This window comes from Sciurus vulgaris (assembly GCF_902686455.1).
Source record: "Sciurus vulgaris genome assembly, chromosome: 10".
Taxonomy (NCBI): domain Eukaryota; kingdom Metazoa; phylum Chordata; class Mammalia; order Rodentia; family Sciuridae; genus Sciurus; species Sciurus vulgaris.
The window spans coordinates 66,567,650-66,581,709 of NC_136470.1; the positions used below are offsets into that span (position 1 = coordinate 66,567,650).

The following is a 14,060-nucleotide window of genomic DNA, read 5'->3' on the forward strand; positions in this document are numbered from 1 at the left end:
TTTCTTCTTCAACAATGAGAAATTATTCCAAAACATATTTATTTACTTGTTCATTCTTTTGAATGCACCCAAGGTCCTAACCTTACTGGATTCCTCCCCACTCAGCTACTTTCTTGTTTGGAACTTCTTGTTTGGCCTTTCAGACATGCCACCAATCAGAAGTCCTCCTTGGATAGCCCCTGACACAGGTTAGACTGCTTTTCCACTACACTGCCTAATAGCTTTTTGAATAAAAAGCAAGAAAGAGACTCATTGTGTGTTGTACCTTTAAGTCATCTGTCATTCATGCAGGCCTCGGACTGGAAAAATTTTAGAAAGATCATATCACCTGTTACATTGTTTTCCAAAAAGAAATTCTACTTGTTTATAGCAAACTGATATAAGTAAAGTGTGTGTGTTTGTGTGTATGTTATAATTTTATATATACTCATATATGTGTGGTGTACATATATATATAGTCCTTAATATAAAGAAACGTATGATGTATTTGTATGTAAAGATAAATTTTTTCTTGAGCTTTTAAATATGCAAATTTTAAAAGTTGCTTTCAATAATTTTAGAGTTTGGTGTTTTAGTAATATATGGAAAATAGAAATGCTACATGATTATGATTATAGCGGCTTATGGTACTATTTTAAAATATTTGGAAGTATATATACTTATTTAAATGTTCAGATAAACTCTCTTTAAAAATGAGATCTGTGTGAGTAGCTATATGTGATATTATGAAAATTTAAGTAAAAATAATTTGTCATTCATACTGTACATCATTTTAATATCTACCAGATATTATATGCAAATCCAATATGGAATAAATATCTACCTCCAAATCTGCTGCAATGATTCAAGATTAGAGTATGTAGCTGAATGTTCATTAGTTCCAGTCTTCAAGTAGCTTTCTTTTTTATATGAAGTCAACAGTTTCTTGCTGAGACCTCTCTGTTGCCACTGCTGGTAATACAATAACTTTTTCTCTCTTCTCTTATTTTTCTCATCTTTGAGATGACAATTGTCTTCAAAAGGGACAAATGCAGTTTGGATTGGACAGTGAGTGGATGTGAACTCTCTAATAATTTAAAAGTGGGTTAAAGATACATAGTGCAGACTTGGAAATAAAAAATAATTATGAGTAGATGCGATTGACTTTGATAAAACTTGAATTCCTCCTTTGACAAGAATGTCAAGTTAATGTCAACAATAGATCTCAGCATGAGGAAATATTACCAAATATTTCCCACTCAAACATAACTTCTTCCTTTACATTAACTACCTTTATGCTGTAATGGATATTAATGTCTTTTAAGACTGAACCTGATCTACTAACAGCCAATCAAGAGGCTATTGTCTGAAAAATTAAGTTATAGAGTAGGAAAATTATTAGACTTTAGCATATACTGTCCAAACAATAATTCCAGCTAATTACTAGGAATCTCATTAATCAAGAGAATTAACCTTAAGAACAAATATAACTAATGAAGATTTCAAATTCTTATTTTATTAGAATGCTTAAAATGAGAAGAGCTACAGTCTAAATTCAATTACAATGCACTGGCAAAACTTGTATAGAATTTTGTAGGAATGATCAATTATTTAATTAAAATCAATGCAACAATGTTTATTAAGGACGGAAAGAATAGGAGGAAAGGGAGAAAGAATTAAGTAACGAAAGAAGAAAAGAAGAAAGGGATTGACAGAGAAAAAAAAATAATACCTCCTTACAGCTCTGTGAATAGATTTTGGTTAGCATTAGAAATGTTTAACAGAATTGTAAAACTGACTTCTAAAAATTTGATTCTGGAAATAATAGGTTCTAGATTATTCCTCATGAAAAAATTAATTTGTGCTTATTTGGGTTTTCAATTATTAAATTAAAAGAGCATTGCAATTGTAGTTCAATACAGATATTCTAAGATTAATGAGATTCAGGAATTGTCACATTTTAAGGATGGGAATTAAAACTAAGCATGTTGGTCCTATAAGGAATCTCACTCTCACATCATTTCACAATTATATTATTTTAATTATGGTAATTATGCAATAAATGTCATGACAATAATCAAAATACTACCATCAGCAATGTGTATTATTTGATTTATAGTGGTGAGAAAAATTTCTGGGGTTCTATTAATTCTATAGTGAAACTTAAGAATTTATTTTTGAGTTCTTCTTTCCCAATTCGTATCCCTTTAATTTCTTTGGTTTGTCTAATTGCTCTGGCCAGAGTCTCAAGAACGATGTTGAATAGAAGTGTGTGAAAGAGGGCATCCCTGCCTTGTTCCAGTTTTTTAGGGGGAATGCTTTCAGTTTTTTCACCATTTAGAATGATATTAGCCATGGGCTTAGCATAAATGGCCTCTACACTGTTAAGGAATGTTCCACTATCCCTATTTTTTTAGTGTTTTGAGCATGAAGGGGTGCTGTATTTTATCAAATGCTTTTTCTGCATCTATTGAAATATCATGTGATTCTTGACTTTAAGTCTATTAATGTGGCGAATTACGTTTATTGATTTCCTGATGTTGAACCAACCTTGCATCCCTGGGATGAAACCAACTTGATCATGCCGTGCCCCTATCTTTTTAATATGTTTTTGTATGCGCGATTTGCTTAAAATTTTGTTGAGAAATTTTTTGCCTCGATGTTCATGATTATATATTAAGGAACCTGGAATTCCACCAGAAAACTCTTAGAACTCATAAGTGAATTCAGTAAGTAGGCAGGTTACAAGATCAATGCCCATAAATCCAACGCATTTTTATACATAAGTGATGAAGCTCAGAAAGAGAAATTAGGAAACTACCCCATTCACAATAGCCTCGAAAAAATAAAATACTTGGGAATCAATCTCACAAAAGAGGTGAAAGACCTCTACAATGAGAACTATAGAACACTAAAGAAAGAAATTAAAGAACACCTTAGACGATGGAAAGATCTTCATGTTCTTGGATAGGAAGAATTAATATTGTCAAAATGGCCATACTACCTAAAGTGCTATACAAATTCAATGCAATTCCAATTAAAATCCAATGACGTACCTTACAGAAATAGAGAAGCAATTATGAAATTCATCTGGAAGAATAAGAAACCCAGAATAGCTAAAGCAATCCTTAGCAGGAAGAGTGAAACAGGGGGTATTGCAATACCAGATCTTCAACTCTACTACAAAGCAATAGTAACAAAAACAGCATGGTATTGGTACCAAAATAGAAGGTAGATCAATGGTACAGAATAGAGGACACGGACACAAACCCAAATAAATACAATTTTATCTACTAGACAAAGGTGCCAAAAATATGCAATGGAGAAAAGATAGCCTCTTCAACAAATGGTGCTGGGAGAATTGGAAATCCATATGCAACAGAATGAAACTAAACCCATATCTCTCACCATGCACGAAACTAAACTCAAAATGGATTAAGGACCTCGGAATCAGACCAGAGACCCTGCAGATTATAGAAGAAAAAGTAGGTCCAAATCTTCACCTTGTTGGTCTAGGATCAGACTTCCTTAACAGGACTCCCATAGCACAAGAAATAAAAGCTAGAATCAACCACTGGGATAGATTCAAACTAAAAAGCTTTCTCTCAGCAAAGGAAACTATCAGCAATGCGAAGAAAGAGCCTACAGAATGGGAGAATATCTTTGCCAATCATACTTCAGATAGAGCACTAATCTCCAGAATCTATAAAGAACTCAAAAAACTTTACTCCAAGAATTCAAATAATCCAGTCGACAAATGGGCTAAGGAAATGAATAGACACTTCACAGAAGAAGATCTACAAGCAATCAACAAACATATGGAAAAATGTTCAACATCTCTAGTAATAGAGAAATGCAGATCAAAACCACCCTAAGATTCCATCTCACCCCAATTAGAATGGCGATTATCAAGAATACGAGCAACAACAGGTGTTGGCGAGGATGTGGGGAGAAAGGTACACTCATACATTGCTGGTGGGCTGCAAATTAGTGCAGCCACTCTGGAAAGCAGTGTGAGATTCCTTAGAAAACTTGAATGGACCCGCCATTTGACCCAGCTATCCCACTCCTTGGCCTATACCCAAAGGACTTAAAATCAGCATACTACAGAGACACAGCCACATCAATGTTCATAGCTGCTCAATTCACAATAGCCAGACTGTGGAACCAACCTAGATGCCCTTCAATTGATGAGTGGATAAAGAAACTGTGGTATATATATACAATGGAATATTACTCAGCCATAAAGAATGATAAAATTATGGCATTTGCAGGCAAATGGATGGAATTGGAGAATATCATGCTAAGTGAGATAAGCCAATCTCAAAAAGCCAAAGGACGAATGATATCGCTAATAAGTGGAGGATGACACATAATGGGGGGGAGGGAAGGGTTAGTGTTAGGGTTAGAGTTAGGGTTAGGGAGGGGGCAAGTATGGAGGAATGAAGTACTGTATAGAGGGTAAAGAGGGGTGGGGAGGGGTGGGGGGAAGGGAAAAATAACAGAATGAATCAAACAACATTACTCTATGTAAATTTATAATTACACAATGGTATGCCTTTACGCCATGTACAAACAGAGAAACAACATGTATCCCATTTGTTTACAATAAAAAAAAATAGAAAAAAATTTATTTTTAATACATTTTTAAACTCTAACATGTTAAAAAAAAACACTCCAATATTAGTTTTTTCTACATTAGACCATTTTGAAAACAAGTTAATAAACTTTAATGGCATAAAAATAAAGCTGAATACTCAGCATAGAAATGACCATTTCCATATTATGTTTATGTATGTGTGTGTGTGTGTATGTGTGTGTATATATATATATAATATATATATATAATAGATATCAATCTATGAATTATATAGTACTAGGCATATACATTCAAGGTAAGATGAAAGTTAGTATGGTGAATGGAGTATTTAAAAATAAGGTTCACACTTAAAATATACCTTCATATTATAATTTTCTTGGTATTCATATTATACATGGAAGTTTTTTTTAACAGTTACACTCATTTTTAGAGCCACTATTCCCTAGCACCCTGATTGATTACAGTTTTGTTTTATTCTTTTTTAAATTTTACTTTATTCAATTTTTTTATTTTTACAAACTGCATTTTGATTCATTGTATACAAGTAGGGCACATCACTTCGTTTCTATGGTTGTGTATGATGTAGATTCATAGCATTTATGTCATCAGACATGTGCAAAGGATAATGAAGTCTGTCTCATTCCACCATTTTTCATACCCACCTCCCTCTTTGATTACTGTTTTTTGATAAATTCACTGGTTTATTTTATTTTATTTTAAAATACTATTATTGCAATCCTCTAGTACCTGCTGTAAGAACTTATAGATATAATTTGATGCGATGTCATATGGGAAAATGAGCAGGCAGGCAGCAGTCAATCTTTTTTTGATTGTTTAGATCTCTAGAATAGTAGTTCTTGATTTTGTTTTGTGTGTCTGAATCACCTGCAAAGCACAATGTATTTGCAATTTTGACCCCATCCACAAGGATTCTAATTCAGTTGTTCTGGATGTAGTTCTCAGACATCTGCATTTTAACAAGTACAAGCAACTATAATGTTGACTTGGCTGCAAGTTGTCAAGGATCATATTTAGAGAAACATTGCCTTAACACATGGTTCCATATCAATATGATCAGAAAGATAGTGAAATCACAGGAGGGTAACTTTTGGAGAAAAATAAATTATTAATGGAAATGATGCATTAATATTCATCTGTTTATTTTAATGAAGTTAAGGGTGATGTTTTTAATCTTTGATCTTGGACTCTGTAAAGTAGCTAGCATGGGAAACAAAAAATCTGGCTTTAGATATGGGTCTCTCCATTATTAAGTATCTCAAATACATGTTTGTGTCTGGGTACCCTTGACTTACACAGATGTAATATCTAATATCAAGAAATTAGAAAGTATCTCAAAGGTCACTATAAATTTTTGTATTTGCTGATGCAAAACTTTCATCAGTTTACCTTATGAGGAAGGTGTGTATAGCTATTATTTAGACAGAGTCTAGTGAAAAATCACAGCATATTTATTTCAAAAAGTATATTTCATCTGTGGTGACCATCATGAACCAATATGCCACAATCATTTTGTTTTCTGCTTCAACACCTGAAAAAGGACAGTTTAGGGAGAGGCAGATTTTCATTCCATGGGGATAAGTTATGTAGGCATCTTTGAGGGACTAAAGTGGGGCATGAAATTTAAGGTACTTATCATTCTATCTGTTCTCCATCTCATGTCTAAGAAGATTAATTTTAGGACTATTTGGAGCTGTACTACTATCTAATAATGAGTAAAATTATGCAGTATGACTTCCCTATGTAATTTTTTTTTTTTTTTTTTTGCTCTTAAAGTATATAAACCTTTTGGTACTGTGGTTCCCAAAATTTTTCGTGGTCCCTATATCAGCAGTATCAGCGTCACCTGGGAACTTGTTATAAATGCATATTCTCAGACACTATCCCGATCTAGTGAATCAGCGATCCTGTGGAGGTTTCGCCAATCTAAAATTGAACAAACACTCTAAGTGCTATTGATATGAACTTTATTGTTGACACAAACATTAAAGATGTTTGTGTCAACATCTTTAATAAATATAGGTAAGAACTTTAAAGTGATACAGGTCCAAAAAGCTTTCTAGAGTGCCAAAGAAGCAGACCTGAGCCCACTCCAATCATAAGAATTTCAAAACAGCTGTTTGATTCTGGGGTGTACCCCAGCACAAGAGTAAGCCTTACAGAAATACTGGAGCAGCAACAGTACTGTCTTGTTCTGCATCATCACCATCATCACCATATATGCGGTTAGTACACATCCTCTCCAAACATCAGGCTAAGTGGTCACCTACTTAATTCTTATGATAAGTTTAGGAGGATTTAAAATTCTTAATTTTTATCTCTACTTTACATGTGCCAAAAGTGAGCTTTAAGGAAATTAAATCATTTTATTTCAACTTTACAGATGTAACATGAAGGAAAATATCTGAATCAAGCAGTGTTAACTGCAGAGTCATGGTTTGGTAGTGGTATCTCAGAGCTCCTTTAAGTTAATTGTATCCTCATCATTGATTAAAGAAAAAGAATACAATATTTGTTGAATTTCTAATTACATGAATTGAGAGAACAACAGAGGGTAATCAAGGAAGGACATTAAAAATTCAGAAGGCTCTTAGAGTCTGAAGGAAGGGGCTATGGGTCTGAGCAAGAGTGATGTCACTCATACATAGAAGGAGAATCTTGGATGTGGAAAAAACCACATACAGATGATTGACAGTGTAGGAATCAGGGGGAATAAATAATGTAAATGAATGAATCCTCTGACAACCTCAAAACTGAATATCCTAAAGGGAAGTGGCAGACACCTAGTACTAGGGGTCACATGCCAACATCTCCACGATTGTCTAAAAGGTCCCTCTCAATGATTCAGGCTACAGGAAGAGACAATTCTGTCTGCATTTCACATATAAATAAAGGGTTTTCTCCTTGTTGCTTCTTTCAGAGCAATATGATAAAGTAGAAAAAAATATGTTATCTTGAATCAGATAGAAATGAGTTTGCAACTCTGTCCTAAGCCAAGAAGGTGCTTTGGGTGTGTTTTTTTTGTCTCTGAACTTTAACTTTTTTTTGTATGTATAAACTTTTAATACACATTTAAAAGTATTAACATCTACTTAATAGTAATATAAAAATTAAGTAAGACAATTGATAATATGTAGCTCTTCTCCAACATTTAATATTATGCTAACTTTATTTTCACTAGCACTGCCATGGTATAAATATATGTACAATAAGATATGAGTTCGGTTTAACCCTCTTGTGAAGGTCATGTTTGTAGCTTAAAATTACACAAATGGATAAGAAAATAATAAAATAAAAGAGGGAACTGTGGGTGTCAGTTCAGACTTAAATAAAAATTCTTACAGTAGTTCTTAAAAAATCATAATGAAAGTGTTTCAGATTTGATTCCAGGTCTGCTTATCTCTCAATTGCTCCTTGAATTCTCTGTGTGACCTTGGCAAAGAATCTAAACTTAATGATTTCTTTCTCATCTCCTCCTCATCAAGAAATACAATAGTAAGATTATTCAATTTTATTTAGTATAGGACAATACAAAATATCTATTGTGGTCCCTAGGATCCTCCTAATGACAATAAAAGTTATAAAGATACTAAAATTGTATTTTAAAAGTCTCATAATTAAGCAGGATTTTTAAGCATAAAACATTATAAATAAATATATGAATGAAATACATCACATATCAAAGGAGAAAAATCACAAGATAATATTACTAACAGGTGAGAAAAATCACAAGATAATATTACTAACAGGTCATTAGATAAAACCTGTTCTGAAGAGCCTTAAGTAAAGTAGTTATTACAGAGCTCATGTACTCTTCACTAAAGTACAAGGAAGGTATACTATGCTTCGACTGTGAATGGAACTTTGCAAACCAGTAGACATGCCTTTTTTTTTTTTTTTTTAGATAATGCTTTTATAAAGAATAAAATGAAGTTGTCAGTCATTGAAAATGGACCAAGATAGAGGTCACATGACTAAACCACTGTTGCATCAGCCAGTCTCTGATGTATTTTATTCTAGCTTCAATCCGTTAATCAGAGGATCTGGAAGAGCAATAATTTAAACACAGCAATAATCCATTCCATAACACATTAATAGAAGCTACAATCAAACTTTGCCACATCACTGACTGCACTGGAATCCTGACAGGAGCCCTAGGGCCATGCCTAATTTGCATTAAATTTACATAAAATTGTAAATCAAGAATACATGAACACAGCCCTAATATTTGTTAGTGTTTAGATCTTTCCTGATAGATGGATTGAAACTGCTGGTGGTTTGAATTTACTTGCAATAAAGTTTTGCAGCTGATCAGCTTTGTTTTCATTTTGCAATTTTGAGAAAAGGGACTCAAGGGAGCTATAGTTTAGGAGCACGCGTTTGCCATTTAGGGTTTGCATTCTGTAAAACCACGACTCAGATGTGCCTGTGGAAATCCCAGTGTCAAAGCAAATTGTCCCCAATGACTTTGAAGTTCCTTGTCACTGGACTTGCTCACAAGTCATTTGTTATTTAGTGAAAATAGAAATCACATAAAGCTGGAAAGCTGATACCAAGGCCTCTTGGGACTTTCATTGTTCCAAAAGATTTTTGCTGTCATAAAAACAGATAATTAATGATAATCTTTAAGGTGAGGGCATGTAAAATCAAACTTTCTTAAGTTTGGTGAAGCATGGGTACCTAGTAGGGTGGTAAAGTGAACTTCCTGTAGTTCTAAGAATTCTGTATATTCTTTACCTGGTTTTGATACCTGTGACTTTTGCTGTGTGTTTTTATACTCTGAACTAGGAGAAAATCTTGTCAAAGGCACTGGCTCACAATGGCAAGGGTACTCTCTGTATTCTCCTTAGCCCTCTCATTTAAAATCCATTTTCTAGAAGAAAAACTGATACTTAAGTGCAATACTGCATTTGAAAGTTTTTCCTCTTTAGAAAGAATTTTTCAAATATTTTATACATTATGATTACTCTAGAACTGCATCTCTTCCTTACCATCCTTGTATCCCACCCTTTGCTTACCTTGCACAATCAAGTAAACTTGGGAGGTCTTGGGCTCATGCTGTGTCTGAACGGAGCATGTGTAGGAACCCTCATCATAGACATCCACCTTCTGGATGCGGAGACTGTATTCCAGAGAGTGGCGTTTCTCCAGCTCAACCCGGGGATCCAGAGACCACTTGTCATGTCCAGCAAAAATGATACCAGAACGGTTCAACCAGGCCACCTTCGAATTCTTGTCTTCTACAACACATCTGTCAGAGCAGAGTAATAATGTTAGTGGCTTAACCATAATTTATCTGCTTTCATTCTCTGCATGATTGGACTCAACAAGATCAATCAAGAAAAATAATTATATGCATAATGAATCATTGCCATGACATTTCTTAGGGTCCTTAGTATCTTCACTGTTTCCTTTAAGATCTAATTATCATCCAGTGGATGAATGTCATTATATTAGATTTGGTTCAGCAATAAACATTCTGAGTATTAGTAATTCAGGCCAATAACATTAAATGGGTATTGACTTCCTCCTGGATTACCTTCAACTTGTTTAGGAAAAGGTCATTCATTCACACAGAACTCTATTTGCTGAAGTATTTTTGAGAATTATACAATTGATACCATGTCACTTTTACTCCATCTTGTATTATATTCTTTCCTAAGTGTTTCTTAAAGTCTTGCATGATAGTAGGTTCAAGATATGCTCCATTGCTGCAGGAACAAGACTGGATTTCAGAGTTGACTTCTGACACTTAGTAGTTTGAAGTGCATACTCCCAGGATTGAGAAGTGTGTCAGCAAGTCCAAGGATAAGTGGATACATGTTGGATCAAGGAAATCAAAGCAAACATCATCTGGCACAAGTCTAGTTCCAGCTGCTGAGAGCAGCAGTTTGTCTAATGACAAGGTACTTTGCTCCCAGCATTTCTGGTCATATTGAATGAATGCAGTTTTTCATAGGAGATGAAGAAACAATTTTGTAGGTCATTCCAGAGAAGGTGAAGGATAAATGTTTGTCTAAATGATTTTTTTAGTAAACTAAAATTATCCCTTTCTGAAACTTCAAAGAAGGGGGCAAAGAATAGGTTAGCAGAGCAGGAATAAATGCTTCATGGTGAATGAAGTTTTTTCTCTCAGTTTTCCAGCAGAAAATCTGACAATGAAAAAAATCAAATACACAATAAATAAATAAAAGGAAGAAAGAGAAGAAAAAGTCTCTCTTTGTATCCCTTGGCAAGATTTATGACTGCCCCACAGGAAGATGGTTCCAGACACTGTTCACAGCTGCAGAACCAGCTGCTCAAAACTCTGGGGTATAAAGGGATAGACAGAAAGAGCCAGGAGTAGGACAGCAGAACAATTAAAACACCATGTTCCCCTGTATTTCCTAAACAGAATCAAATCCAGGTATTTCCCTCAGGTCAAATCAGCCAGGAATAGAGATTCCCTATCCATGCATAGAAAGGAAATTGGTACGTAATCCACAAGCTGACCACAGAGGGACTTAGAGGCCAATTTGTATCTACGTATGGAGGAAAACTGTTAAGTCTTTTAAAATTATTTTTTATTTGTTGTAATTAGTTATACATGACAGTTGAATGCATTTATGAATTTTGATAAATCATATGTAAGTGGAGTATAATTTTTCATTTTTCTGATTGTACATATTGTAGGATCACATCAGTCATGCAGTCATATTTGAAAATCAGGTAATGTCTGTTTCAATCTACTATATTTTCTGTCCCCATAACCTTTCCCCTCCCTTCACTCCCCTCTACCTAATCTAAAGTGACTGTATTCCTCCGTAGTGCTTCCCCTTCTTATTGTGAATTAGCATCCTCATATAAGAGAAAACATTCAACCTTTGGCTTATTTCGCTCAGCATGATATTCTCCAACTTCGTCCACTTACCAGAAAATGCCATAATTTCATTCTTCTTTAAAGTTGAGTAATATTCCATCATAGAAGACCATTTTCTCCCACTATTTTTAGGTGAATCTTTTTTATTTCAAATGAGAATTTGACTTAATTTATGTGTCAAGATACACAGATCTTCCTTCTCTGCTTTACCTATTTGTTTTATTAACGTAGACAGACTTAATATCATTTAGAATCCCTACTTCCCAGAATATGTTTCTCAGCCATGCAATATAATTGTGAACAACTCCATGTGTTTGAGAATTTAGAGGTCCTATGAGGAGAAGAAAGCTCACTTCACTTCATAGATGCTTGCTTCTTCTTTTCAGGCTTGATTTTAGCTTTTTGCTCTAATTTTTTGAGATATCACTTCTTTGTCCTCGGTGGTGTTCCCAACACCTCTCAATTTAAAGGCACTTATGAATTAATCAATAGACTGCTTCCTGTTTTCTATACCATTAATGAAAGTCTGGAATGTAAAGTTATGATGTTTTTCTTTTCTATTGAGGACAAAACTTTACCTGTGCAAATGTATTTTAAATCCCCTAGCAGGTTTCCCTTGTGCTTTCTCACTTGTACAGCTCAACACAGCAATGACCTGACTTGCTGGATCACAGACAAGTACCCTGATTATTCTTAGCCCAGAATATGGCCTTGATATGCTCATTAAAAAATATATATATATATATATATATAATATATTTGACACTAATATAACACAAATATGGTCTATAAATTAAACCAAGACATAGATTTTTAAGCTATTCTCATGAATATATGCAAAAACAAATCTGTAATAATATAGGCTCTAGGTAAATGCCTGTCATGTAAACTAACAAAGTCACACATACAGATACAGAATATAGGGTTCCTTATATTCAACACCCCCATTTTAAAACCTACCCTACAATATCCACAAATAAATCACGTGAATTTCTTTATCAGCACAAGATAGAGTTTCAAAGTCAGGACTTTAGGTTCCTTTGACATTTTAGCAATTTTTATCCATGGAAAAGTTAAAATTACATAGATCATTATTCCAAATTATTCTCTGAGACTGTTCAGATCTATCTTACCTAAGAAAGTAATCGACTATTTCAGCAAATTGCCAGACCCATAAAAATGCATCTACTGAAACAATGGATTATGTGGAAATTTTGTCATGACAATCTAAAATACAATGTATTTTTACCTTTCCTTTTATTTAGCCAAGATTTAGTGTACATTTATTCTTGTCCTTATTTGATTTTTAATTTTATGTTTTACTTACAAATAAATGGAAAGCATATTAGAATATACATTTTATTGATTTGTATTTAGTTAAACTCTAAGCACCAGAGCACAATATAACGTTTAAAAAATTACTTCTCCAGGTCTTTCAGGGTTCTTTTTTATGTGGTCAAAAGTTCCAAAGTAAATGTATTGACCCTACAAACAAGAAATAAGTCCCTCTATAATGTGACCACAACTTATTGAAAAATGAGCAAAAGAATAATGTGATTTCAGAACTATTCTATTATTAGTTTTACATTTTCAAATCTTGATTTAAGGTGGAAACTTTTTAAACCATAGAAAGTATTTAGTCGATAAGAGAAAGATGGTAAGTGCCAAAGTAGTAGTCTCAATTCGTAGGGTATCCTATGTTTTTTAAGTGAAAATAATCAGTCACACAGGGTAATCACAGATTGCCAGGCTATAGGGAAAAAAGAACGGCTGATCTAAATGCAGACCCAGGCTCCCAGCATTCACTGACTTAACAAAAAGTATCATGGGCTTGCATTGAGGAGGTGAGTTTGCTCCTGTGTTAGGCAGGCCTGCAAAGTAAATGAGGACTCTAGGGCCATGCCATAGTACTAGGATAATAATAAAATATCACCCACCTGGAATGATGTTCCAATACTGGACAGTGCAGAATTGTATAACTAATAATTTTATCTCCCAAATCAGTCTGGGCTAAAGCAGGAAAATGGTAAAGAAGCTGTTGGTGTAGCCAGGTACAGTGGTGCATGCCTCTAATCCAAGTGGTTCGGGAGGCTGAGACAGTAAGATTGCAAGTTCAAGGTCAGCTTCAGCAACTTAGCAAGGCCCTAAGCAACTTAGTGAGATCCTGTCTCAAAATAATAAAATAAAATAAAAGTCCTAGGGATGTGGCTCAGTGTTAAAGGACTTCTGGGTTCAATTCCCAGTACTACTTGTACTACTACTAATAATAATTACAATAATAATAATATAAAATAAAAAAGTTTGCATTATATGTTATATGACTTAATAGAATGTTTGTTCAAGGAGCTCACAATTTTGTAAATTATTCTAAAATTTAGAAAGGACTACACCCTGAACAGAGTGGGTGTTTGTGCCACACAGAAAGAGTTAGAGATTATTATTTCATTTTGGGTGGAATTTCTTGCTGGTAGCTAAGTTTGCAGGGTTATAATACAGACTGCCTCCTCTACAGAAAGTCTTGGATGCCCTTTCACTTGGCTCCTTGTCATTACCTTATAATACTCTGCATTACATTGGTTATTTCTACTCAGCTTCACTCATAAG

General features: G+C 34.1%; 1 protein-coding gene across 1 annotated transcript in view; it reads right to left on the reverse strand.

Annotated features, from left to right (window-relative positions):
* Window positions 1-9,565: 9,565 nt before the first annotated feature.
* Window positions 9,566-14,060, reverse strand: part of LOC306637639 (limbic system-associated membrane protein-like) — a gene marked incomplete at its 3' end in the record, with an annotated part of 331,295 nt that continues 326,800 nt past the window's right edge. The window contains exon 2 of the mRNA XM_079100426.1: window positions 9,566-9,848. Within this exon, the coding sequence (XP_078956552.1) occupies window positions 9,566-9,848 (283 nt within the window). The remainder of the gene's footprint in view (window positions 9,849-14,060) is intronic.